Source organism: Micrasema longulum, unplaced genomic scaffold (genome assembly GCF_059751315.1).
Source record: "Micrasema longulum isolate JH-2025_06_02 unplaced genomic scaffold, ASM5975131v1 h1tg000045l, whole genome shotgun sequence".
Taxonomy (NCBI): Eukaryota; Metazoa; Arthropoda; class Insecta; order Trichoptera; family Brachycentridae; genus Micrasema; species Micrasema longulum.
This window is the reverse complement of record NW_028277252.1, coordinates 129176-151034: the sequence shown is the minus strand read 5'-3', so window position 1 is coordinate 151034 and position 21859 is coordinate 129176. Positions and strand designations below refer to the sequence as shown.

Below are 21859 nucleotides of genomic sequence, written 5' to 3'. Positions count from 1 at the left end.
ATCATTTCATCAACCAGAAAAGTTACATGCTTCGAAACCTGTTTTTACATAATTTGACAGTATTTAAATCTTGATGGAAAACCTCTTTGAGAAGGGAATAGCATAGATTATTTATTTTATTTATATATTTGTCATAAATACAGTTCGTTCAAATGTTCAAATGTTCAATAAGCCTATAATAATGTGTTAGTGCCTGTCTGTGAACCAAATAAACATACAAATTTCATTAATGGTCGTAGACAAACTGGAATGATTTTAAAAGTTTTTGTTTGGCACACGTAAACCAGAGGGTATTTATGTTTTGAATGGGCTGTATTATTTTCTTTGGTAATTCTTATATTTGTTACAGTTTCGATATACATATTTACATTTTTGTGTTTTGTATTTTGTTTTAAGATCATTTTTTTGTGAAAAACATAAGGCATTGAATAAATTGATTAAAACAGTACGTAAATAAATAATCAAAATTTGTTTTTTTTTTAAATATTTTTGACATAGTATTTAAAAGTTTTTTTTTCTTTTAAATAGAGCGGCAGTTGATACTTCTGGTTAGTTTTAACAGCTTGTTCACAACATCCCACGTGGCTGTGTGAAAAATTTATTCTGAAAAACTCGGAGCATTTTTTTATCACGAAACGTTTCGTCGGCTCAAATAATAACCTCGTTTTTGTCCGTACATTTTTCACGTTTGGCGTTAGGCCACATGTCAGTTATATTGATATTATATTCAGCATTGGTGGCTGAGATTTATTTTGGAGATTTCTGTTGCTAACTTTCATCCCGTTATAGTTTTACATTCTACCCGGGCTTCTTACGTCTTTTTTGTTATTTTGGTATGTTTGTAACACATTTCATTTTGGACGAGCGTGCATTACAAAAATGTTATGAGCTTTTTCATACCTTTGTGAAAAAACTGATATTTTGATGAATAACAAACCATATTTCTCTTTTGTATTAAAAAAATTGTTCTCCTCCCCTATATTATTTATTATATTAAAAAGTAAATAAATTATATAGCATTTATTCTAAGTTTAAAATATTTTTTTTTACAAAACTAATTATTGATTTCATGTTATTTAAGATTTTTTTAAAACACAAATTAAATATCGTCTTAACTGTGTATTTAGTCCAAAAAAATCATTTGTATTTTTTCCATGCCCCTATCTACACCTTATTGTGCGTAGTGCACTTTATTGAAACATCAAATTCAGCACTTCGATTATCTCTGTAGTGTGTTGGCAAAATATCTGGCACTTTTTCTAACATGTACATTTTCACATCATCATCATTCTATGTCCGCTCCCTAGTTGGAACATATGGTATCCACAAAAGTCAGGTTCTCGTCCCGAAGTTCTGACATAAACTGCCGACAAACAGTCAGCAGTGGACGTCCAGGACGTCGAGAACCTGATGCCTCGTAAAATAGACAAGCGTGGTTAGGACTCTCAGGAGGCATTCGTAGTATATAGCCTATTATTATTATTATGATGGCTAACTTATAAAGCGCCATTTTCGTAATATAATACCTCAAGGGCGCTTTACATAGTGATTCTATTTTTAAATAAATTTTATTGAAGCTTTTAAATTTGTAATTTAATTAAAACAATTTATTTTGTTGACACATGCTACGGATTTATTCAAATGATTTAGAGAACCAACCGTAGTGCCTCTACTTGACGACAGTTGTCACCGGAGTTTGCTGCGTCCGTCCTCCTATTACTTCATTCCTCACAAATTCAAACCACCGCAAACCCAAGATTCTTCTGAGACACCTATTCTCAAAACTTTAAATTTTTCATTTTTGGCCCCAGTGAGGTGCTACGATCGCATCCTTAGAGGAGAATAGGTGTTATGCAAGCGTTATACAGGCGGCATTTGGTTTTCGCTGAGTAAATATCCGATCTCCAGACAGCCTTCAAACTGTTGAATGTGGCGCCTACTACTCCTAACCGCACTCCCAGTCATTTTTGAAAGCTCCCATTGTCTGTAACATATACTTAATCCCGTGTATTTAAAACTCTCTACCCTTTCGATGATTTGGTTTGACACAGGTCAGGGGTTTTCGAGCGTCAAGGCACGAAATATTACTCATGGATATTCATGCCAAACATGCTTAAATCGGATGCTCTTTCATAAAACAAAAATACATTGTTCTCTAGAAATTTTTTCAAAATTGCCATATTAAAATATGGGGTTGATCTGTTATTTTCACATTTTAAGCTACAGAAGTAATTATTAGTCTTGTACAGTTAAGAATGACAGATATACCCCTTTTCCATCCCACTATCGATCTTTTGTAGGTAGGTTAGGTGATCCGTCTTAGGCTTAAGATACCAGTCTAAGAAGAATGAAATATTGCAGTGCAGGGAATCTTTCAACGGTCCTAAAACATGGTAGGCTAACGCGCCAGCCAGTGCTGTCATATTTCACTGTCCCTGGAAGCGTAAGACTGATTACGTTACCCCAATTTACAGTTCATTAAGATGCGTCGCCTTTTGTCCTCCAATTCAGTACCCTATTCATCATCGGGTGTGAATGGGGTGTGATGATGATAAATACGATTATTACTTACATATTTCTTGGCTTAAGAGACTACAGGTTTATAACGCCCTTTGATGGGATGAGTTCTTTCCTGAAACTATAGTTGTGTTCTTTAAATATAAGAAACGTGAAGGACACTTTTAACACAGTTTTATTTTATATTATTTTTTCAGGAAGTGTTGAAATGTGAATGCCGATTCTATCAATACATCCAACCTTTCAGTAAGAATACAATTTTAATTTAGAAAACAAAAAAAAAATCGTTTTGTTAACGTTGAAACCATATTTTTTCGAAAATAAAAGAACTTTTAGATCCGGCATTGTTCGTCGAAATACTAGACCGTTGCAATATGCGAAAAATAGCGTTCATTTTTGTAATTCGGCTTAATTAAATATCTTTTGAAGGTGCAATATTGCAAAAATGGTGTTATAGTTCAAATGAGAGCTAAAAATTTGATGAGTTTTTGCTGTATGCATAAAATGAAGATTATATGTTTTTGTTGTAGATTCTGCAGTTAATTTAAAACAAAATTGTTGTTCTTAAAATAAAAATAAAAATTAATAATGTTTAATTTCAGTAATTATTTTTTCAATTACAAGTCTTTCAAATAGTTTCGGAAAAGTTGATTTAATGCAAATAGGTCTTTAATTTTTATATCATTTGCTATTCTTTTTAAATACTGGAGTTAAATGACTAATGTTCCATAGATTCGGAAATAGGCCTGCAGACAAAGACAAATTAAACAAATATTGTTATGTCTGAACTCTTTTATTTGATTATTCATTAATACTAATGTCTGAGCACCCGATGACAAACTATTATTGAATAGTTTATTGGGACAATATATATTTGAAAACATTGTTTTCTTTATAATGTATTAATATTGTAATAATGTGTATATTTTATTAAATAAAGACTATGAACATGGAAAAATCAATTCATTCACACCATTATGTAAAAAATTTGGAGGAATTTTATCTGGACCATCTATTTTACGAATATCTAATGATTTTATTTTACTAATTAAATTTGAAACAGAGATATTATATCTAGACATTCTTCCGGAGAAAATTGTGGTAAATCATCATCTGGAGCTTTGTCATAAACTTCACCAAAAAACATGCAAGCAAATTGACAGTGTCTTGCATATTGTTCGTATGTTGTGAATCATATGCTATGGACATCGGTATATTTGTATCACGATTATTTAAGGATTCAATATATATATTTTAAATTTAACCGTATTTAATTTTCAACCTCACGTATAGATGTATTTGTTGTTACATTCAACTGATAGTTTGGTACATTTTTTTCTAATTATTTAAAATTAATACACGTATGCAGAGACAAAACTTAAGGTGAGGAAAGTACATTCTAATTTCAAATGCAGAGAATAAACCGAAGGTGGAGACAATAAAATGTACTTTCCTCTCCTTAAGGTTTGTCTCTGCATACGGGTATAAGTATACTCGGCAGTATGACGCGTTTGCTAAAACATTTTATGTGGTAACTTTTTACTACAAACCATCTTAATTAGTTCCTTCAAAAACCATTTGTTTTTTTGTTATTCATTTACAGTTAATAAGTAAAAGTTGCTCTGGCGTACATTGAAGAGCTGTTACATAGAAGTTGTACGTATAACAAAACAACGAACCAAAAATCGCAAAAAATAAACAAATTTACTCTTGAAATTTAAGCATTTTATTACTTTGCGTATTTTATTTAACACTTATTTTAATTAACCCGTGCGGTCTAATAATAAAAACGGTTAATTTTTAGCGTTTTGAAGTAACTTTCAACTTATTTCAATAAGTTTTGGATTCGGCCGAAAGTAGAACAGAATTCGAAATTCAGCTTCGGTTTCGGCTGATAATACTGTTTCAATCGGTCAGTAACATATTTCCTGGTAATAAATTTGTACGTGTATTCAATAAATTTATAAATAAATATAAAGGTTTTGAACATACTCATAACATTATTGATAAAATCAAACAATCTGAGAAGTATAAAAAATAAATAGAATTTCCGGTTTGAAAAAAATGCGAATAAAATCATTCAATAGATTCTCATTTACACAATAAATTAATAATGCAAAATCTAAAGATAAAATACCAAACCAATTTAATAAATTACAAATAAAAACAATAAATGTGACTATTTTATAAATTCTATTATGTTATCATTAAGATAGTAAAAAAAAAGTTATTAGTAAGAAAAAGTTATTTAGGTCGATCTCTGTTAAGGTACTATAATTTCTTCTTACTAATAACTTTTTTTTTACTATCTTAATGATAACATAATAGAATTTATAAAATAGTCACATTTATGTGAAACTTTTACGAAGTATTACTTTTTTAACTTGACTCTAACGAATCGACCGGAGATTCCCAATCACGAACTTCAAAATAATTTCCAACTGGTTTTAATATGACATCCAAAACCCTAAATTTATTTACTTATATCCCAAATCTTGTTTGTACTGTTGACTCAGGTCAAACCCCCTGGTGTCTGGAAGGGGGGTATATTTGATCTGCTGTAAATGTTGGTATATAAGCATGTGTAAAATGTGGATAGATATTTATGTTGTAAATTCGAGCATGTGGTGCGTGTATTAGGGATTTCCTTCTTTCAAAGTTTACCACAATTTCACCCTGTCCCCCTAACTCCGCCCCAGTACGAGAGCTGAAACTCTACAAACTAAATTAAATATATTTGTATACATCATAAGTATGTATCCTGGTATACGTGCTTAGTGATTTCTCAGTTCGTTATCAATATATTATGCGTGTGAAAATTACCATTTTTTATTCTTGTTACTTTTTCATAAAAGTGTACTGTACTTACTTGCTGTATGCACAGTCATATTCAAATAAGCGAATTCGTATATATTTTTTTGGTTAAAAACATGGCATGTCTTAAACAAATCATTACATTTTTTTAAAAATATACACGATAAAATATACACGTACATATTTATACCATCTCGTATAAAATAGGATGAGAACTATTAAAAATATTTGCAATAATTTATATTTGAAGGCACGCTTTTCTTTTTTTTATTATTCTTCCCTTACCGTAACCTTAAGGTGCTTAAAAAACTGTTTTCATTTATGGCAACATTCTTATTCTTATTTTTTAAAGTGGGGGTCAGTGCTGTATAAGCTTCCGACGTCACTGCGACCTGTGAAAACTTATATTGTGACGGATCCCTTTGAATAGTTCTCGCCCTCCAAGCCCAGGTCTTTAAAGAGCCTTGCTACTGTGTGAAAGGCGATAGTTCTTATTTTGCTAAGTCCACCCCTCCAAGCCCTGATCCGTAAAGTATCCGGCTATTACGTAGGGGGTGAGCTTTTAAAAGTCTTTAAGTATTACCAGTGATCTCCTCAATTTGCGGCTTATTTTATGGTATAAAATATCTCATTCACATAAAACGTGTATTGGTGTTTCCTCATCTGGATCTCAAAACCTGCATCTAAAAGTTTAATAAAGCATCATTATATTTTTTATGACATTATTGATTTATAAGTAAAATTAATCCAGGTAACTGCAAAATATGGAGGTCTAGGCATTAACAGGACTTATGACCTATCGTTGGCTGGTTTAAGTGGCCAAAATGTTCTCCATCTCTAATAATTTGTTAATCTAAAGAACTCCCTAGGGGGTGAAATCCAGTGTTTTGTGTACAAACATTTAAGCAAACTCAAAATATGGTATTTTCAAAAATATTTCACGCTAGTTTTGCTGAAAAAACTAACTTGGATCCTTAAAAGTAGTTTCTTAACAAGCCAAACAGTACGTACACACAAGGCCAAAATACTTTGCTTTATTTTTTTAGTAAAAATTCATTGAACTCTTGGGAAGCTTTCAAACGACTACTTTATTTGGTAAAGACATATCAACAAATTACAACAGACATGAAGAAATTTTACAGCATTTACACCTTTATATTTCCTTCTGAAAATGCTATCCATGTCTGTTGTATTATCTATAGTCGAGGGGAACAACCACATAAGTAAAAATGTATTACTTTTAGACAGTTTTTTGTGTCTCAAACATTGTAGGAATCAAATCTAACATTGAAAGAATGTCCCCTTTTTCTCCATACTCATAAAAATCTGATTATTGCTAATAACTGGGAATATATAGTAAGGTGATAACTCAACAATGTTACGTAGTTTAGGCAGTTTAGTTGAGGCATAAAGTTAGAAAATATTCTTCTTTGAGAATTTTTTTTTGTAGCCGATAACTAATAAATTTATTTTGTGTAATAAAGCACATTGATAATATTATTTCTTATAACCTTATTAGACTTACGAGTTTTGGAACACGTGTAAATATAGTTGCATACTACAAGATAAGCAAATAAAAAAATAATTGAAAAAGTTGACTCATGTTATTGTTCCCCCCGCCCATAGTTATGTTAGCATTAGTAGCTCCCTAGGGTATTGAATTATGTCCTTGTCTACAAAAATTTGTACAAACTCAAAACATTGTTATTAATTTTCAATTCGTCTTCCTGCGTTTGATTTTATACATACTTTACTAAGTTTTTACAATTTCTTTATGCTACCACCTTATATTTTTTTGCATATGTAATATATATGTTTTTTTGTTTAATTCAATAGCTTTTCACTATTATATATTTTAATCACAATTTCATTATTTTTTTCTAAAGAACATAGTGATTCTTAAATAATTCATGACCTTTATACCTAGTAATCAACTGATTCGATGAAGGAAACCATTTGAGAATTTTTTATTTTATTTTTCCGACTCGTCCAATTTTCCAACTACGAATCTAATTTGGTATTCCCAAAGAACACGAATCAATGTCAATAAGTTTCCAATATGCCACATGCTGAACACTAACAAAGGAAATTAAACTCACGTCATTCGCATGTGATTGGATCATGTCGTGATTATTGTATAAATAATGGTACATTCATATAATATACCATGTACACATTATATACTCGTAGGATCCCCTCTTCTCCTACAACACAGATGTGATTTGAATGTATAAATTTGATACGGGAAAGTATAGCGCTAAAAAAAACGTTTAATATATTATGATTATTATTTAATTAACTAATTACAATAGTGATTGAGAACTATGCATTTATTTACAGGGCCCATGACCTGCCATGGGCTGGTTTAAGTGGCCACTTTACACACTGTGTAACATTCACTATTTTGCTTATATTTAAACATTCGTATTTCTTTCATTCTTTCATCTGTTGAATTTAGTGAAGTTAAAGAGCTAAACCTTTATTGTTGTGAAGAGATTCTTCTGATTGGATCATTTCACATTTTAGGCAACGCCTGGAAACAATTTTCCAATTTGTAAACTTTTTTCTAGACCAGTTGGTTTTATTCCGATAATTTAAGTTTTTCCAAATGTTTGCAGAAAAAAGACTGGATTTCATCCCCTAGGGAGTCATTAGCCCTGTAAATGCATAGACTTCCATATTTCCTTCTCTGAAATGTTCTCCATCCCTGTTGTAATTTGTTAATCTTAATGGCTCCCTAGGAGATGAAATCCAGTCTATTGTCTACAAACATTTGGACAAACTCAGTATATTATTCGTTTATTATTTTCTACATTATAAGTCAATTGATGGCTTAAAGAGGTTTATTTGTGAATATGGAAGCCTGTGCGTATACAAATTGACCTTTAGTTAGTCAGGAAAAAAAAGCATCGCATTATCTAGAGCATTATGTTACTATTTTACAAGTTTACTTTTTCTACAATACATCACATACAAATTATATAATCACTAGATCCTCAACACAAAGACAACTTAAACAAATACAAACTAATACCACTTTCGGACAAGGGGATTTTGAGTGTTATTTAATTAAAATCTATAACCTACTTCCACTATCTATTAAAACAATTAGTAAGGAGAAAATGTTTAAAAAGGCTATAAAAAATAAGTAGTGGAGCTAGGTTGAAGTAAAATGGATTGTCTCACTCGCCCAAACCAATATTGAATAAACTGCTCAACAAGTGTATAGCTTATATTAGGTTTTTATTATTTTCATTGTGCGTAACATTTATAATACTAACATTTTTGGCTTAATATTTTTTTTTTTCAAAAACATAAATATTCTTATACCCAAGATTTATCAAATGAAATTTAACCCAAAAATTATACAACATTTGTAATGCAAATTTACATATATACCTAGTTTTCAAAACAGTCTGAATATTTTGTTAATTATCTCTGTTTATTGAGTTAGTCTTCTTTGTTTATTCTCAAATGTAAAAACATTTCAAAAAAGTATATTGTTAAGTGTCTTCGGCACGAATAACCCCAGTGAGGTCATATTGTTTTTTTTATTGTTTATAGTTTTTAACAGTAAAATATGAATAACTAAATAAACAAATCACTTTTTTATGCTATTTTATATTCCGCACAATGTTCTTTAAATCAAAAGTTTTAATTTATGACAGTCATTTTTGTTTAGAAATAGAATCCTGTTTTTATAATTTTAGGGTTTACTTAATCTCATGTCGTGCATGGTGACATGTTTACCTTATTAAAACATTTCCTTTATGAATATTTCATTAATCACTCTATTGCGATAAAAAAAACTTATGGTGTTGTATAATATTTATTAATTACAATATTATATGTACTCCGCGTTACATTATCCAAGTTTTATGATTGCAAAAGTAATGAATAATTTATCTCACTTTCCATATTCTATAATAATATCATTTGCGGCTACTAATTTTGGTTCCTTCTTAATTTGTTTTATTTATTTTTTTACTATTAGTGTATTTTCTTGGCTTTGAAAGACTAGTAATAGACTAACGAATCGAAATAAAATGGTGATGTTACCATCTTAATTCCTGAATACTTGATATTCTTTTCTCGATTTATCCTTTATTTCGTTTTATTCTTGTGATTTTTGTCAGTAAGTAAACATGTGATTTTTTAAAAAATAAAACATTATATACGAACAAGCTATTATACTCTTAGGAATTATTTCGTTTTTTTTACATATACGGCATAAATTACTTTAAACATATACATTGAACATAAATATGACTACCTAATAAAAATACTTAGGTACGTATATCTATTTATACATATGTAAATACATAATAAAAATTATGAAATTTCATAACTATAACAATAGCAACAAGTAAATACACATAAGTCAACAAAATATTATCGAAATATATACATAAATATGAAAAAGCAAAAAAAAAACATTTTTAAACATAGTAAAAAGTTTAAGAATTATATTTCTAGAGAAAAAAAGAATTGAGAATCTTTATAACTATCAAGTCCAGAACCAAATATATCAGCTTCATTCTCATGCTGTTTATAAAAAAAAAAGTTTTTGTAACAATACATTATTTCATTTAATGCAATCCAAAATAGAAAGAAAACATTATATTAAAAATGTTTAACACTATTTGTAGAAATTATATTGACGATGCCATGCAGTACCTTGAAAGGAAGTATTTTTGTCTGCCGGTAAATATCCTTGACGTAGGAATCTCATTTCAGTTCAAGAATGTTTTTTTTAGAGCTCTGTTCTGAAGGACTTTCTCCGAGATCTGATTTTCGTTGACGAAACCCCACGTACATGATAGATAGGGTAAGTGGAAATGTATCATAGCATTTCATTTTGTTTGTACAATTGCATGTTTCAATATACCTGCCGATTGAACATAAACACGTATATGCATACTTTTTGTCGCAACAATGTGCATAAATAAATCATGTACAAGTATTATATTTATAATGTTACGTATATATCATTCAAGATATGATCTAAGTAAGTAAATTAGACAATTTAGAAATCTTAGAAATTAAAAAAGCTATTCATAACAAGAAAACAACAATTAATAACCAAATAAACTATATTTTTTTTGGTCCTCTCCTGTCTTACTCGAAAATAATGATATCAGATTACCACCCGTGTAAGAAAAAAAACACTTGATTTATTGGGTCCACGTGTAGTATATAGTGAACATGATAGAAATGAAATAAAAAGGAATCAATTCATTAGTTACGTAAACCTTGACAAAGAAGCTTGTTTGCTTTGAAACCGGTCGGTGAAAAATAAAAATTAGTGGTTAAAAACAAAGTTGTTTTATTTATAAGTAAGTTTTGTTTAAGGAGTATGGGATTTTACTAAATTATATCATATTGTGTGTTATAATTTTAACTAAAGTTTGTTATGATGACGTCAAACCTCATACCTTTAATAATATTATGTTACTACGCGTTTAGTATAGGGATAGGGATGAATGTATCCAAAAAAAATATTTAAATGAAAACTTTTATTATAGAATTTAAAGATGATAATTCTAGTTGTAATATCCAATTTATAAAAACGTAAATAAGTTGTTGTTATAAATTAAATATTACCACCTGAATTCTCCTCTTTAATAAAAAATAATACAATTCCATATAAAAAGGTTTTAACTAAAATATTTCAATAAATATATATTTTTTTAAAGTATTACCGAAGGCATAATTTTACCTAAAAATAAAGGAAACTGTCCCAAAAACGTTGGTGATTCAAAATGCTTGTATTTCTTTTCAAAAAACAAAAAAATAAGATTTTGCTGCGGACACTTTCATGTTAAATTTATTATCTTAAAATTATTATAAAAAAAATTAGTTCACTACTTAGTCTTTATTGAGATCCCAGACACCTAAGTCAAGTCTAAATTTGAAATGGCGTAATCTGCCGGTTTAAAAGTAATTATATTTTAGTTTCATAAAACTTTTAAGTATATTTTTAATAAAAATACCCTTAAAAAATATTATTTTTATCTAATTTATGTTTTTTTATTATTGCGCGATTAATAAAAAAACATTAGTTTTAAAATAGAAAAATCGTATGGTTTCCTAATTTTGTGCGCGTTTTACCAGCTGCAGCCGTAAAAAAGAAGTAGACTATTCCTCTTTGACCGAAAGTTGTGTTAATTTTTTATTGCTTTTGCAGCATCAGGGCGGAATGTCTTGTAACTCTAATGATTGTTTTTAGTGTCATGGGAGGTATTGAATAATGTTTGCATACATACAAGATTAAAATTTTAGCATAAATTATACAATAAACACACTATACTATTTCATTTGACTGTGAAACATTGCGGTGTAGAACAACATTTAAAATCAATATTTCACGGCCATCCTGCCAGGAATCTAGAATCTTAAACATAATAAGAGAACACGCTAACCACTATTCTACTAGGCTGACAAAGAAAAATTATTCGAGAGGGATTATTCGCTCGATTTGTTTTTTCAGGATTTTTACCTAAGAGTTGCAATCGAGTCAAAGGCACTCGTCCAGGGTTCCGGTTTTATTTTACACTTTTTATTCTTCGCAACTTTTTTATTCATCCACCCGGAATTTCAATACTTATTTTTTGCTAATTTTAGTATATTTGATTCAGTAGATGATCTTTGATGTTTGAAAACGATCCCGCGCCTTCCGAAAAACCGTATTAGCTTTTCGGACTTTGCCTTAGCAATACAATGTATCCGCCTCGTGTGTAGGGGTAAACGCGTTCAGTTTATATACATTAAAACCCGAGTTCAATTTTAGATACATTTTATATGAAATATTTCATAAGGATATTTTTTGACAACATAAATTAATTAATTTTTTTTCGAATGTATATCTTTTTTTTGTACAAATTTTTTACCTTCCTTCTTTTGAACAGTCAGTTTTTCGGTTGGCTGGAAGATATTGCTTTAAGCAATAAGTCGGCCAAAGTATTTATTCTTTGTACTTGGAAGATTTAATTAAATAATTTGATGTACCCATAATTTTTTATTTGCATTTATCTAGTAAGACTTTTCTTGCCTCCGTGTAACAAATATGATCTCTTATTGTTGCTATTGCTCTTTGCTGTATAAAGATAATAAAATTGTAATATAGTGCAATTTTATTTGAAATTAGGTATTGTCAAACCAATCTGTATTTTTAACTCGTTTTAATGGCAGTCCAATGCGATAATTGTTTGGTTTTAAAACGTTTTAAATAATATTCTGTTTTTTCCAACTGGGGTTTTAACGACTATAATATTTTAATATGTAATATGTGTACACGTTTAATGCAAATACCATAAATGACAACAAAAAATATTTGTTGACAAATTTTTGATTCATTATTTTTTTATTTAGTTTTAATTTTATGAGTTCGTGTTTTTTTATGATACTTTATTTCTAATGATCCCTGTCAAGGTATTTGTTAACACTTTTTAGATTTTTGTTTTTATCATGTCAGTGTTTACGGCAGTTTTTTTCATGTCATGATCTTACAGTATTCCTTAATAAATTAAAAAGAAATTTTTCTGCGTTTCATTCAATTTCTCGGTAAATATTTTTTCGTGTTTTCCCGTAAATTAACAACCATTTTCCAAAGAAAAATCTTAAGTCTACGTCAAACCCTCGAAAGACAGTTTAAGTGTTTCATCAATCATTTTGTCTTTTTCATTTACTCTGGTGTATATAAAAAGTCTTAACCTGCTAACCTCATAAATATCTTTACCATCTTTATTAAAAAATAACCTGTGTCAATTCCGTTCGGACAGTTTTCATGGTAAGAACAACTTTTCTACTAACTCAATTTATATTATAATTCAGCATTTTTGAACAATAGTTACGGTCAATGAATTGCGTTTTACAGGTTGAAATATTATGCTTAAACAGTAGTTAAATCAATATAACAATAATTTTGTGTAAAACGTCTAAAAGTTAAGTTTTAAATTCAATAACTTGTTGCGGTTATGTAAATACAGACAAAATGATTTGCATGACAATTTATTTAGCTTTAAAATTTTATTTTTGTTATAAAATATTTATTTGAAGCACTAACTTTGTGGTAATAAAACAAATATATTTTTTTTTAATTCGCAAACCATCTAATGAGAATTTTCTTATGTTAAAAATAAAACATTAAAATTTGACAACTTGGAAATCTTGGAAATTTAAAATGCGATTCACGATAAAAAAATAATTTTTAAAACAATATTTTATTTTGTCCATTCCTGTCTGGTTTTAAAGATCGTATCTATCTCACTTCACACTTCCCACCTTAAAAGCAACATGACAAAAATACATTACTTATTAGCTCCATGTGTTTCGATGTAATATTTTAATTGAAAACTGTAAAAAATATAATACCAAAGAATTCTTTAGTTAAGTTTTTCTTGATTTAGAAGCTTGTGAAAAAAAAAATGTGGTTAAAAACCAAATTGTTTTATATTAATTCATATTATTATATTCTTGTTATCTCAGTGGCCCAACGTAAGGCAGTTGTATTTTGAATTTTCGTATCTCGCAAAAAATATTTATAAATTAATTCTATTTTTCAATCAATTCATTATTTAGATCATCTTTGTTTCCGAATCTTATAACAAACATCAGTATTGTAAAGTTTATGACTGTCTAGAATCTTGGTCAAAAGTATAATTAGATATTTAAAGTAAAAACGTATAAAAGGCTTGTGAATATAACATAATCGTAGATGCATATTATTATTTAACACAAAATCAAAATAATAAAAAGCATTCAATTCTTAATAAATTATTATTCCAATAAACGTTATTAAATACTTGTATGTAACCCTTTGACGACTTTTCCATGTATTTTCTATGTATATTTTTTATTCGAGACTTATCCGTCTCTATATCAGGACACCAATAAATCTATTATGCAAAACCCACTATATACATCAACATACATAAATAAATAAAAATCATATATAAAGACACATCTACACTTACTCTCATACAAATACACATAAACTCATCTTTTTGTTGTAACACAATTTAATAATATGTATGATTTTTATTTAGAAACTTTGCTGTTCTGTCTTTAAACTGTATTTTTTTTTTAATGTTATTATATCACTGTCGACTGTTTGTTTCTTTAAAATAAATAAATAAATATACCTTCACCATAGTTGTTGCACAAATATACTAAACCAACATGCTGATTTGAAACCACATACTTTTAGTTGGCAACCCTTACATGCACTCAATGTATATTGAGTTTTGCGTGTTAGTTTAATTGGTGTCCTGGCGAAGAGGCGTGCGCTCAAAACCGGCAGACATGCAAAAGTTGGAATGTGATTACATACAAATATTTAATAACATTTAGTCAAATGTTTGACCTCAAAGTTGAATATTAATAATTATTATTGGACGAGTATTTAGAGTATTTTTTTATTTGCTCAAATTTCTGACACTGAACAAATACTAATTAATTAATTACGTTTATGGATATTTTTTATTTATTTCCCTCATTTCCCTATTTTTCCCTCATTTGACCACCATGTTAGCTCAATTTCATTGTCTACTGTTTCCTTGCCAAAATTATGATGAATGTCAAATAACCAGTTGTATTTTGGTTGCATAAGAAACCCTTAATACAGTTCTCCGGAATTGCCCGGCATTGCCCTAAGGTCTCTCATTCCTATAAATGTGTAGGTAACGGAACGGTCACATGGGACGGTTCTTTGTACAATATTTCCTACCAAAGAACGGATACTCTTGATGTTGATATATTGAAGCGGGTTTATTCGTGTCGATTTTAATCTCGCCATAATAACTAAAGGGTGGAAATTTGCTTTTCTGAAACTGGGTTTCTTACATAATATGTTATTCTTAATGTATTCCTATGGTAATCACGCCGAAGGTATTATTTGTAACAAACACCATGCATTTTCCTTTAGTATGATAGAACTATTTGAGTATTGTTGCTTAATTTTTTTATTTAATGAGATCGTTAAACCCTTATCAATTTACTGCAAACGGTTTTTTTCTTTTTTACGCGTAGATACTTTTTTTTATTTTATCTTATTTATTTAATGATAAAATAAAAAACATTGACACTGACATTTCTTGGTGGATCTGCATTTCAGTTATAATAACTAAATTAAGTATCTATTTATTATATGTTTTTTATATTTATTTTTTTTTTTTTTGGTAAACTAACTGTTCTACATTTTAATATATACAACATACATATTGTAAAAAAATATTATTTTTCAATATCGGTGTTCTGTGCTGCAATTTACCACTGTTGGTCTTCTGACCCGCTAAAGTGAAAACAAAATCGAGTGAATGGCGCTTTCCTTTTTTGTTATATTTTTTAATTTTGCTATCATTTATAAGTTTTCCTAGCTTCATATAATTCATGTAACGTTTCTCGTATATGCTCTGTATTATTATTTTCATCTTTCTTAGATTCTAATAATTAGTTCTCGCAGACAGCTGTTATTTTGATGGCTTGATATTTGTATATAATATGAGAGAATGCTTTGATCGTTTAATCATATATGTGTAGTGATGTTTACTTACTCATTAAACAAACTTTGACACATTTATGAAACTTAAATAATTACTTTTGAATTTTAGTATTAATTTACATTAACCTCCTTTACATAATACAATCTCGAAAGTTCTACCCAAACTTACGAAAAATTAATTTAATGTTTGTCGAGATTTTTTTATTTTTTATTTTGGTTTTATTTGTAATTTGTTTTACAGCCTGTTTAATTTTGCGTCAAAAAAATTTCGTGTGGGAGATCCCCCAGAAGTGCGTAGGATTGTAAAGTTTGGCAAGCAGATCCAATGGATTACTTATAACTAATAAACCGCCTTTGCCCGCGGGAGCAAGTCTGTTTCAATTAATTAATTAGAATCGAAATGTGAGGCAGTTACTTCATCCGATCTCCATTATGAAGACCTGTTTGTATTGGATTTACAGTTTAATAAGACTCAAACCTTTATTTCTCCAATGGATCGTCGCGTTTTAATAAAGATATTGAAATGTGTGTATTTATATTTTAAAACTTACCAGATACTTTTTTAATATAAAATCTTTATTTTTGTTTTTAAACTCAGCACGCTTGTGATTACATTTTATTACCATTTCTATTTATTTTGAATTTATTTAAAAAAATACGCCTGTAACTTCTAATCATTATACCCAAGAATTTGTTTATTTCTTTTACGTACCGAAAGATGTTTAAAAAAAAACTTTATTTCCGTTTAAAACCCCCTTTTAATATTATCGAAATATCATATTTACCGTCGGAAATCAAACAGCCAAACTATGAGGCATAATTTGTTAGTACTGTTATAATATTTGATACGTATATGTTACGGGTAAAGTTAGACAAACTATTAAACCTAGGTGTACCCGGGTAAACACCGTAATACCCAGGAAACATGGGTATATTAAAAATATATTTCAAATCGTACACGTTGTACAATGAGGAAGTTCAGTGGTTTTAAAAAATTATTTGTTAATAGCCTAATAAAGACATTTAAAAAAAATATATTATCTGTCGTATTATTAGCGCTATGATATTTCAGAGGTTCTCTTCCATTTATTTACTGTCAGTTCTGCCGATTGGTCTATTAACAAAAAGTAAGCCGGACATCTATCAAAGCTCTCTTACCATTGGTTGATTTACATAAAAAAGTGACGTTGTTCAAAGTAATTCGTTTTTAATTTTAAAAAAAACCTAATTTTTTTCGTTTATTTTCAAGGAACTTTCCTGTACAATTTAATGCTCTAATTTTTACCGCGCGCAAGAAAATACTTTCCGTATTCAATTTCCCGTAGAGCTGATGTTTTTTATTGTATAATTGCATACACATGCGTGTTGGCTGGTTGAAAACTAGCCCTCTGGAAACGGCTGAACCAAAAGCCGCCGCGTCAGGTTAGGAAAGGTTAGATAAGGTTAAGTAAAAAAACTAATTTTATTTATAATTAAATTAACTTAACCTATCGTAACCTAAGGGTATTACGGAGTTTACTCGTGTAAATCTAGGTTTAATAGTTTATTTAACATTACCCGTAGCAAATATATATATAGTATGTTTTTAAGTTTGTGTAAAGACATTTGAGCCGTGAACACCAATAAAATTAATATTTTGTAAATTATGAGTACAGTTCTTTTGTAACAAATCAAATGAGTAATATTTTACCAACAATATTTTTAGTTTGTCCATATTTTTGTAGACACGGACTGGATTTTATCGATGGAGTTATTAAGATTTACATTTTACAACAGAGATGGAGAACATTTTAGAGTAGGGAATTTGGAAGTGTTGGCATTTAACATCGACGTAGACGTTCAAACATAGACAGAGTCATTAATGGTTCATCATTGCGTAAAATGACCACATAAATCAACCATTGACGGTTCACATGTTCTGTAAATACCTAAATATGTTCATATTTTTATTATTTATATTTCAAGCGTTACCTTTGTCGTCAAACATTTTACTAAATGTTATCAAATATTTGTGCATAATCCTTACCGATTTTTCTATGTCTACCAGTTTCGAGACGTACCCATATTTTTGTCAGGACACCAATTAAACTAACATGCAAAACCTACTTCACACCTTCACCATAGTTGTCACATGCATTTAGTAGCCAACTCTTACATGCACTGATTAAATATTTTATATTTAGTATGTAGACCATAACTATGGTGAAGATGTAAAGTGGGTTTTGCCCGTTAGTTTAATTGGTGTCCTGACGAGGAGACGGGTACGTCTCGAAACCGGTAGACATTGAAAATTCTGTAAGCAGTTATAAATAAACGTTTAATAACATTTAGTTATTATTAGTTTTTATTATTATTATCAATTTCTTTTCATGTTCCCAACTGTGTCACCAGAAGTCAAAATCTGCTATTTATAAAATCTTCTAAGAGCAACTTTGGTTTTTATGCCCTAATGTCCAGAATGTGTAGATTAGTCAATTCATCACATGACTTGGAATTTTTCGGGATAGATATTCCGGCTTTTCGTAGATCTCTTCGCGACTAAACAGTGTGGGATGAAGTTGGATTGGCATGGTTTAGCTCAAAGTTTTTGGTTTTTCGTTTTTTTGAATATATTGTATACAATTATTGTTTTGCCCTTGTTTGTCTTTGCTAAAAGTTTTATGTTCTTTTTGTTCATTTTCTTGCATTTATGTTTCTTCATGTAACTGTTGTAATTGGCTTAGGCCGTATGTATATAATAAATAATAAATAATAATTAGTTATCGTATACTACTCTTACTTTTTATATTTCTTCCATTTATTAGTATATCGATTTTTCGCTTCTTTATAAGAAAAATTAAATTGATCTGAAAACTTTTCTTCTGAGCATTGTCTTTTATTTAAAGCATTTGAATTCTTGCGCTGTACTTTGCTTAAAAGCTTGAGTATTATCGTAGTTTTCAACTATTTGCCAAGTGTTTGTACGTTAAGTGTGAAAATTAGAATTATTATCCTTTCTCTATTTAATGTTTGTCTTTCCATTGTTCTAGGTAACCGATGCCTCTACTTAAAGACGAGAAGAATGTGCCTTTTCCAGTAGCAAAGAACAAACTAGAACGTTTTCGTCCTTTTATTGTATTTTTTTATTATTTTCTCTTTTATATCCTATAAATGAACAGTTTCAATGCTAATTTAAAAAACTTAACAAACGTTGAATGCTCCAAAAAGGACGGTAAGTAATGTTTATTTATTTATTTATTAACGGACATTGTCCATGTATACAATTTATACGTTTTAAATATTAGAATAAAATAGAAGTTAAAAACATTTAAAAAAGAAACGAAGCATTGACAAACATAAGGGACATCAAGACAAGATCTGGACTGTTTATTTAGTGCTCGTTTAAATCGTTGTAAACTTAAACCAAAAAAGTCCAGATCTTGTCTTGAGTTAACAATACGACAAAGACGGGTCATTGGAGAATTAAGGCCATAGTTTGTTCTATGCTGATCGATGAACAGTACTTCATTGTTTCTCAATCTACGAGTCGGAATATTGAGTTTTACTTGTTCCAGTAATGATGGAATATCGATTATACCATTTAGTATGCCGAACATATATATGGAGTCAATATTAGTTCTACGTATTTGTAGATTCGAAATATTTAATATTGACTCTATTTTAGCATAAGAATAAGTATCTATCTGTTTGCCTGTTTCAAAGAGATTGAGATCAAAAATAGATGCTCACATAAATGATTACATTGACACATTTAATTAGCAAAGTAGCGACATTATCTAGTATTTTTTTTCAAATGAAAAATTTTGTTCCAAAAACGGAAAAAATTCTAATATATAAAGCCTATGTAAAAATTCAAATATGTTGTACGCAACTACTATATGAAACAGTATATCAAAATGACATAAACAGACTACAAAGACAGCAAAATAAAATATTTAAGTTAGTATATGACCTTCCCTATTTAACAGCAACTAAGCGATTAAATAGAACTGAACTCTTTTAACTTGTATTGTTAATTGAATCGGCATTTACGTCGTAACGCTTCATTATAAATTATTATGAAAATAAAACTTTTTTATTAGTGTTACACAATTTTTGTTCTTTGGATGGGAGGAGTGCTCTCCCGAAACTATAGTTGTGTTCTTGTAAAATAGTAAAAATTATGTAACACTAATAACAAAGTTTTATTTTCATAATAATCTATCAACTAGAATCATTAAAATTTATCCATAAAGTAGCCACTGACGTAATTGTAGAAGAAGAACTTAAAGTTGAAAAAAAATGTAGTCAACATGGACACAATACGAGAATATCAGAAAAACGTCATAATATACAACTTTCTAAAACGAGACAAGGACAGTCGAGACTAATAAACCAGGGACTGAAATTATACAATAAACTACCAGACAAAACTAAACAAAAGACTCAGACAAACCTTTCAAAAGATGTAAAAAAACATTATTCGCAACAACAAGGTATGATTTTATATTATTTTTGTAAAATGAATTTAATAATCCGTAAGGATTGAAAAAAAAAAAATATTTAATCGATTTTCATGAATATCAATTATTGTTAGGTGTTTACATAAAGTGTGTTCGTTTTAAAGCAGATTTTTAAGTTATCACCATAATTAAAACAAAATAGTATTGTACAATATTTTAAGTGTGTCCAAATGTTTGTAGATAAAAGACACTGGATTTCACCCGCTAGGGAGTTATTAAGATTTACAAATCACAACAACGATGGAAAATATTTGAGAGAAGAAAATGTGAAAGTCTAGGCGTTTACAAAATTTATGAGCTGTCATTGACTGGTTTATGTGGCCACTTTACACACTGTGTAACATTCATCATTCTGTTTGAACATCTATGTCACTTGAATTTTTCCTTCTGTTCATTTTAGTGAAAAAAAAGAGCAAAAAACCTTAATTGATGTGAAGAGATTTATCTGACTAATTTTTTTTTTCAAAGAGTCATTGACACATTTCTGATCATGCGGTTACGAAAAAAGATCTCAGGGGAATGCTCGTACGAGGTTTTCCTGTAATTTGAATTATTTAATACCAAAAACACGTACGAATTTCGCTCAGTGAAATTTCTTTTTTGTGGCCCCGAGAGTTTTCAATGTCCTGGATGAACATATTAAGTTCTTCAAAACGAAAGCCATTTTCGGAGAAGTGTACAAGTTTGAATTTTGTCTAGGGGGAGGGACCATTGCAGGAGACTGCTGCGAGACATTCTATCGATTTATATACTGCTAAGCGTATTGTGCAGATGTTTATAAAATTTTTTTTCATGTAATATTTTTTTTAGTATTCTTTCATTATATTATATCCCAACTCGACACAGGGCTTTTGGCTTCATAGAGTTAGAGATACATTATTATTTTTTTGTAATATGTATACAGGTGTTCTTTAAACCCTGTCACATCCAAAACCACGATTATCAGGTTGGGCAAGAAGACGTATTAACATATTTAAAAAAATATTTGGAACAAAGAAAATTTGTAAAAATAAAATATTCAAAAGAACAAATGGTTGCTTACTTCTGGGGAGAAGCGAGGGGGCGCGGCCGCGCGGTTAACGGTCCGTCAGACTCCCCCCACTCCCCTCGTTTCTCCCCAGCAGAAGTTAGCAACCATTTGTTTTTTTAAATATTTTTTTTTTTTCATTCTAAAAATTTCATTTACTGTGACAATATGTCTTCTTGCTTATACTGATCATCATGGTTTCGGATGTGGCAGGGTTTAAAGAACACCCTGTAAATGTATATTTGTTTGAATAAATAAATAAATAAATCACATAATAGGCAACGCCTGAAAACAGTTTTCCGATTTTTATACTTCTTCTTGGACACCAGTTGGTTAAAATACAATATTTTGAGTGTGTCCAAATGTATGTAGAAAAATACCATGTTTAAACCAACTGGTCCAAGAAGTGAATTTAGAACATACCTACATTTGGTTTCAAGTTTTTTTTTATTAGTATCGGAAAAAATGATTGCACAAATTTGAACATATTACGTCACA

At 29.4% G+C, this 21859-nt stretch overlaps 2 protein-coding genes across 7 annotated transcripts in view; both read left to right on the top strand.

Moving 5' to 3' along the window:
- Positions 1-20748, top strand: part of LOC148285229 (uncharacterized) — a 543189-nt gene extending 522441 nt beyond the window's left edge. For both annotated transcript variants that reach the window (XM_088228239.1, XM_088228250.1), the window contains exon 3: positions 18862-20748. In XM_088228239.1, coding sequence (XP_088084365.1) covers positions 18862-18882 — 21 coding nt within the window. In that variant the 3' untranslated portion in view covers positions 18883-20748. The remainder of the gene's footprint in view (positions 1-18861) is intronic.
- LOC148285227 (uncharacterized) overlaps positions 1-21859 on the top strand; it is a 262896-nt gene that overhangs the window by 113754 nt on the left and 127283 nt on the right. The gene's annotated exons all lie outside the window — the stretch shown is intronic.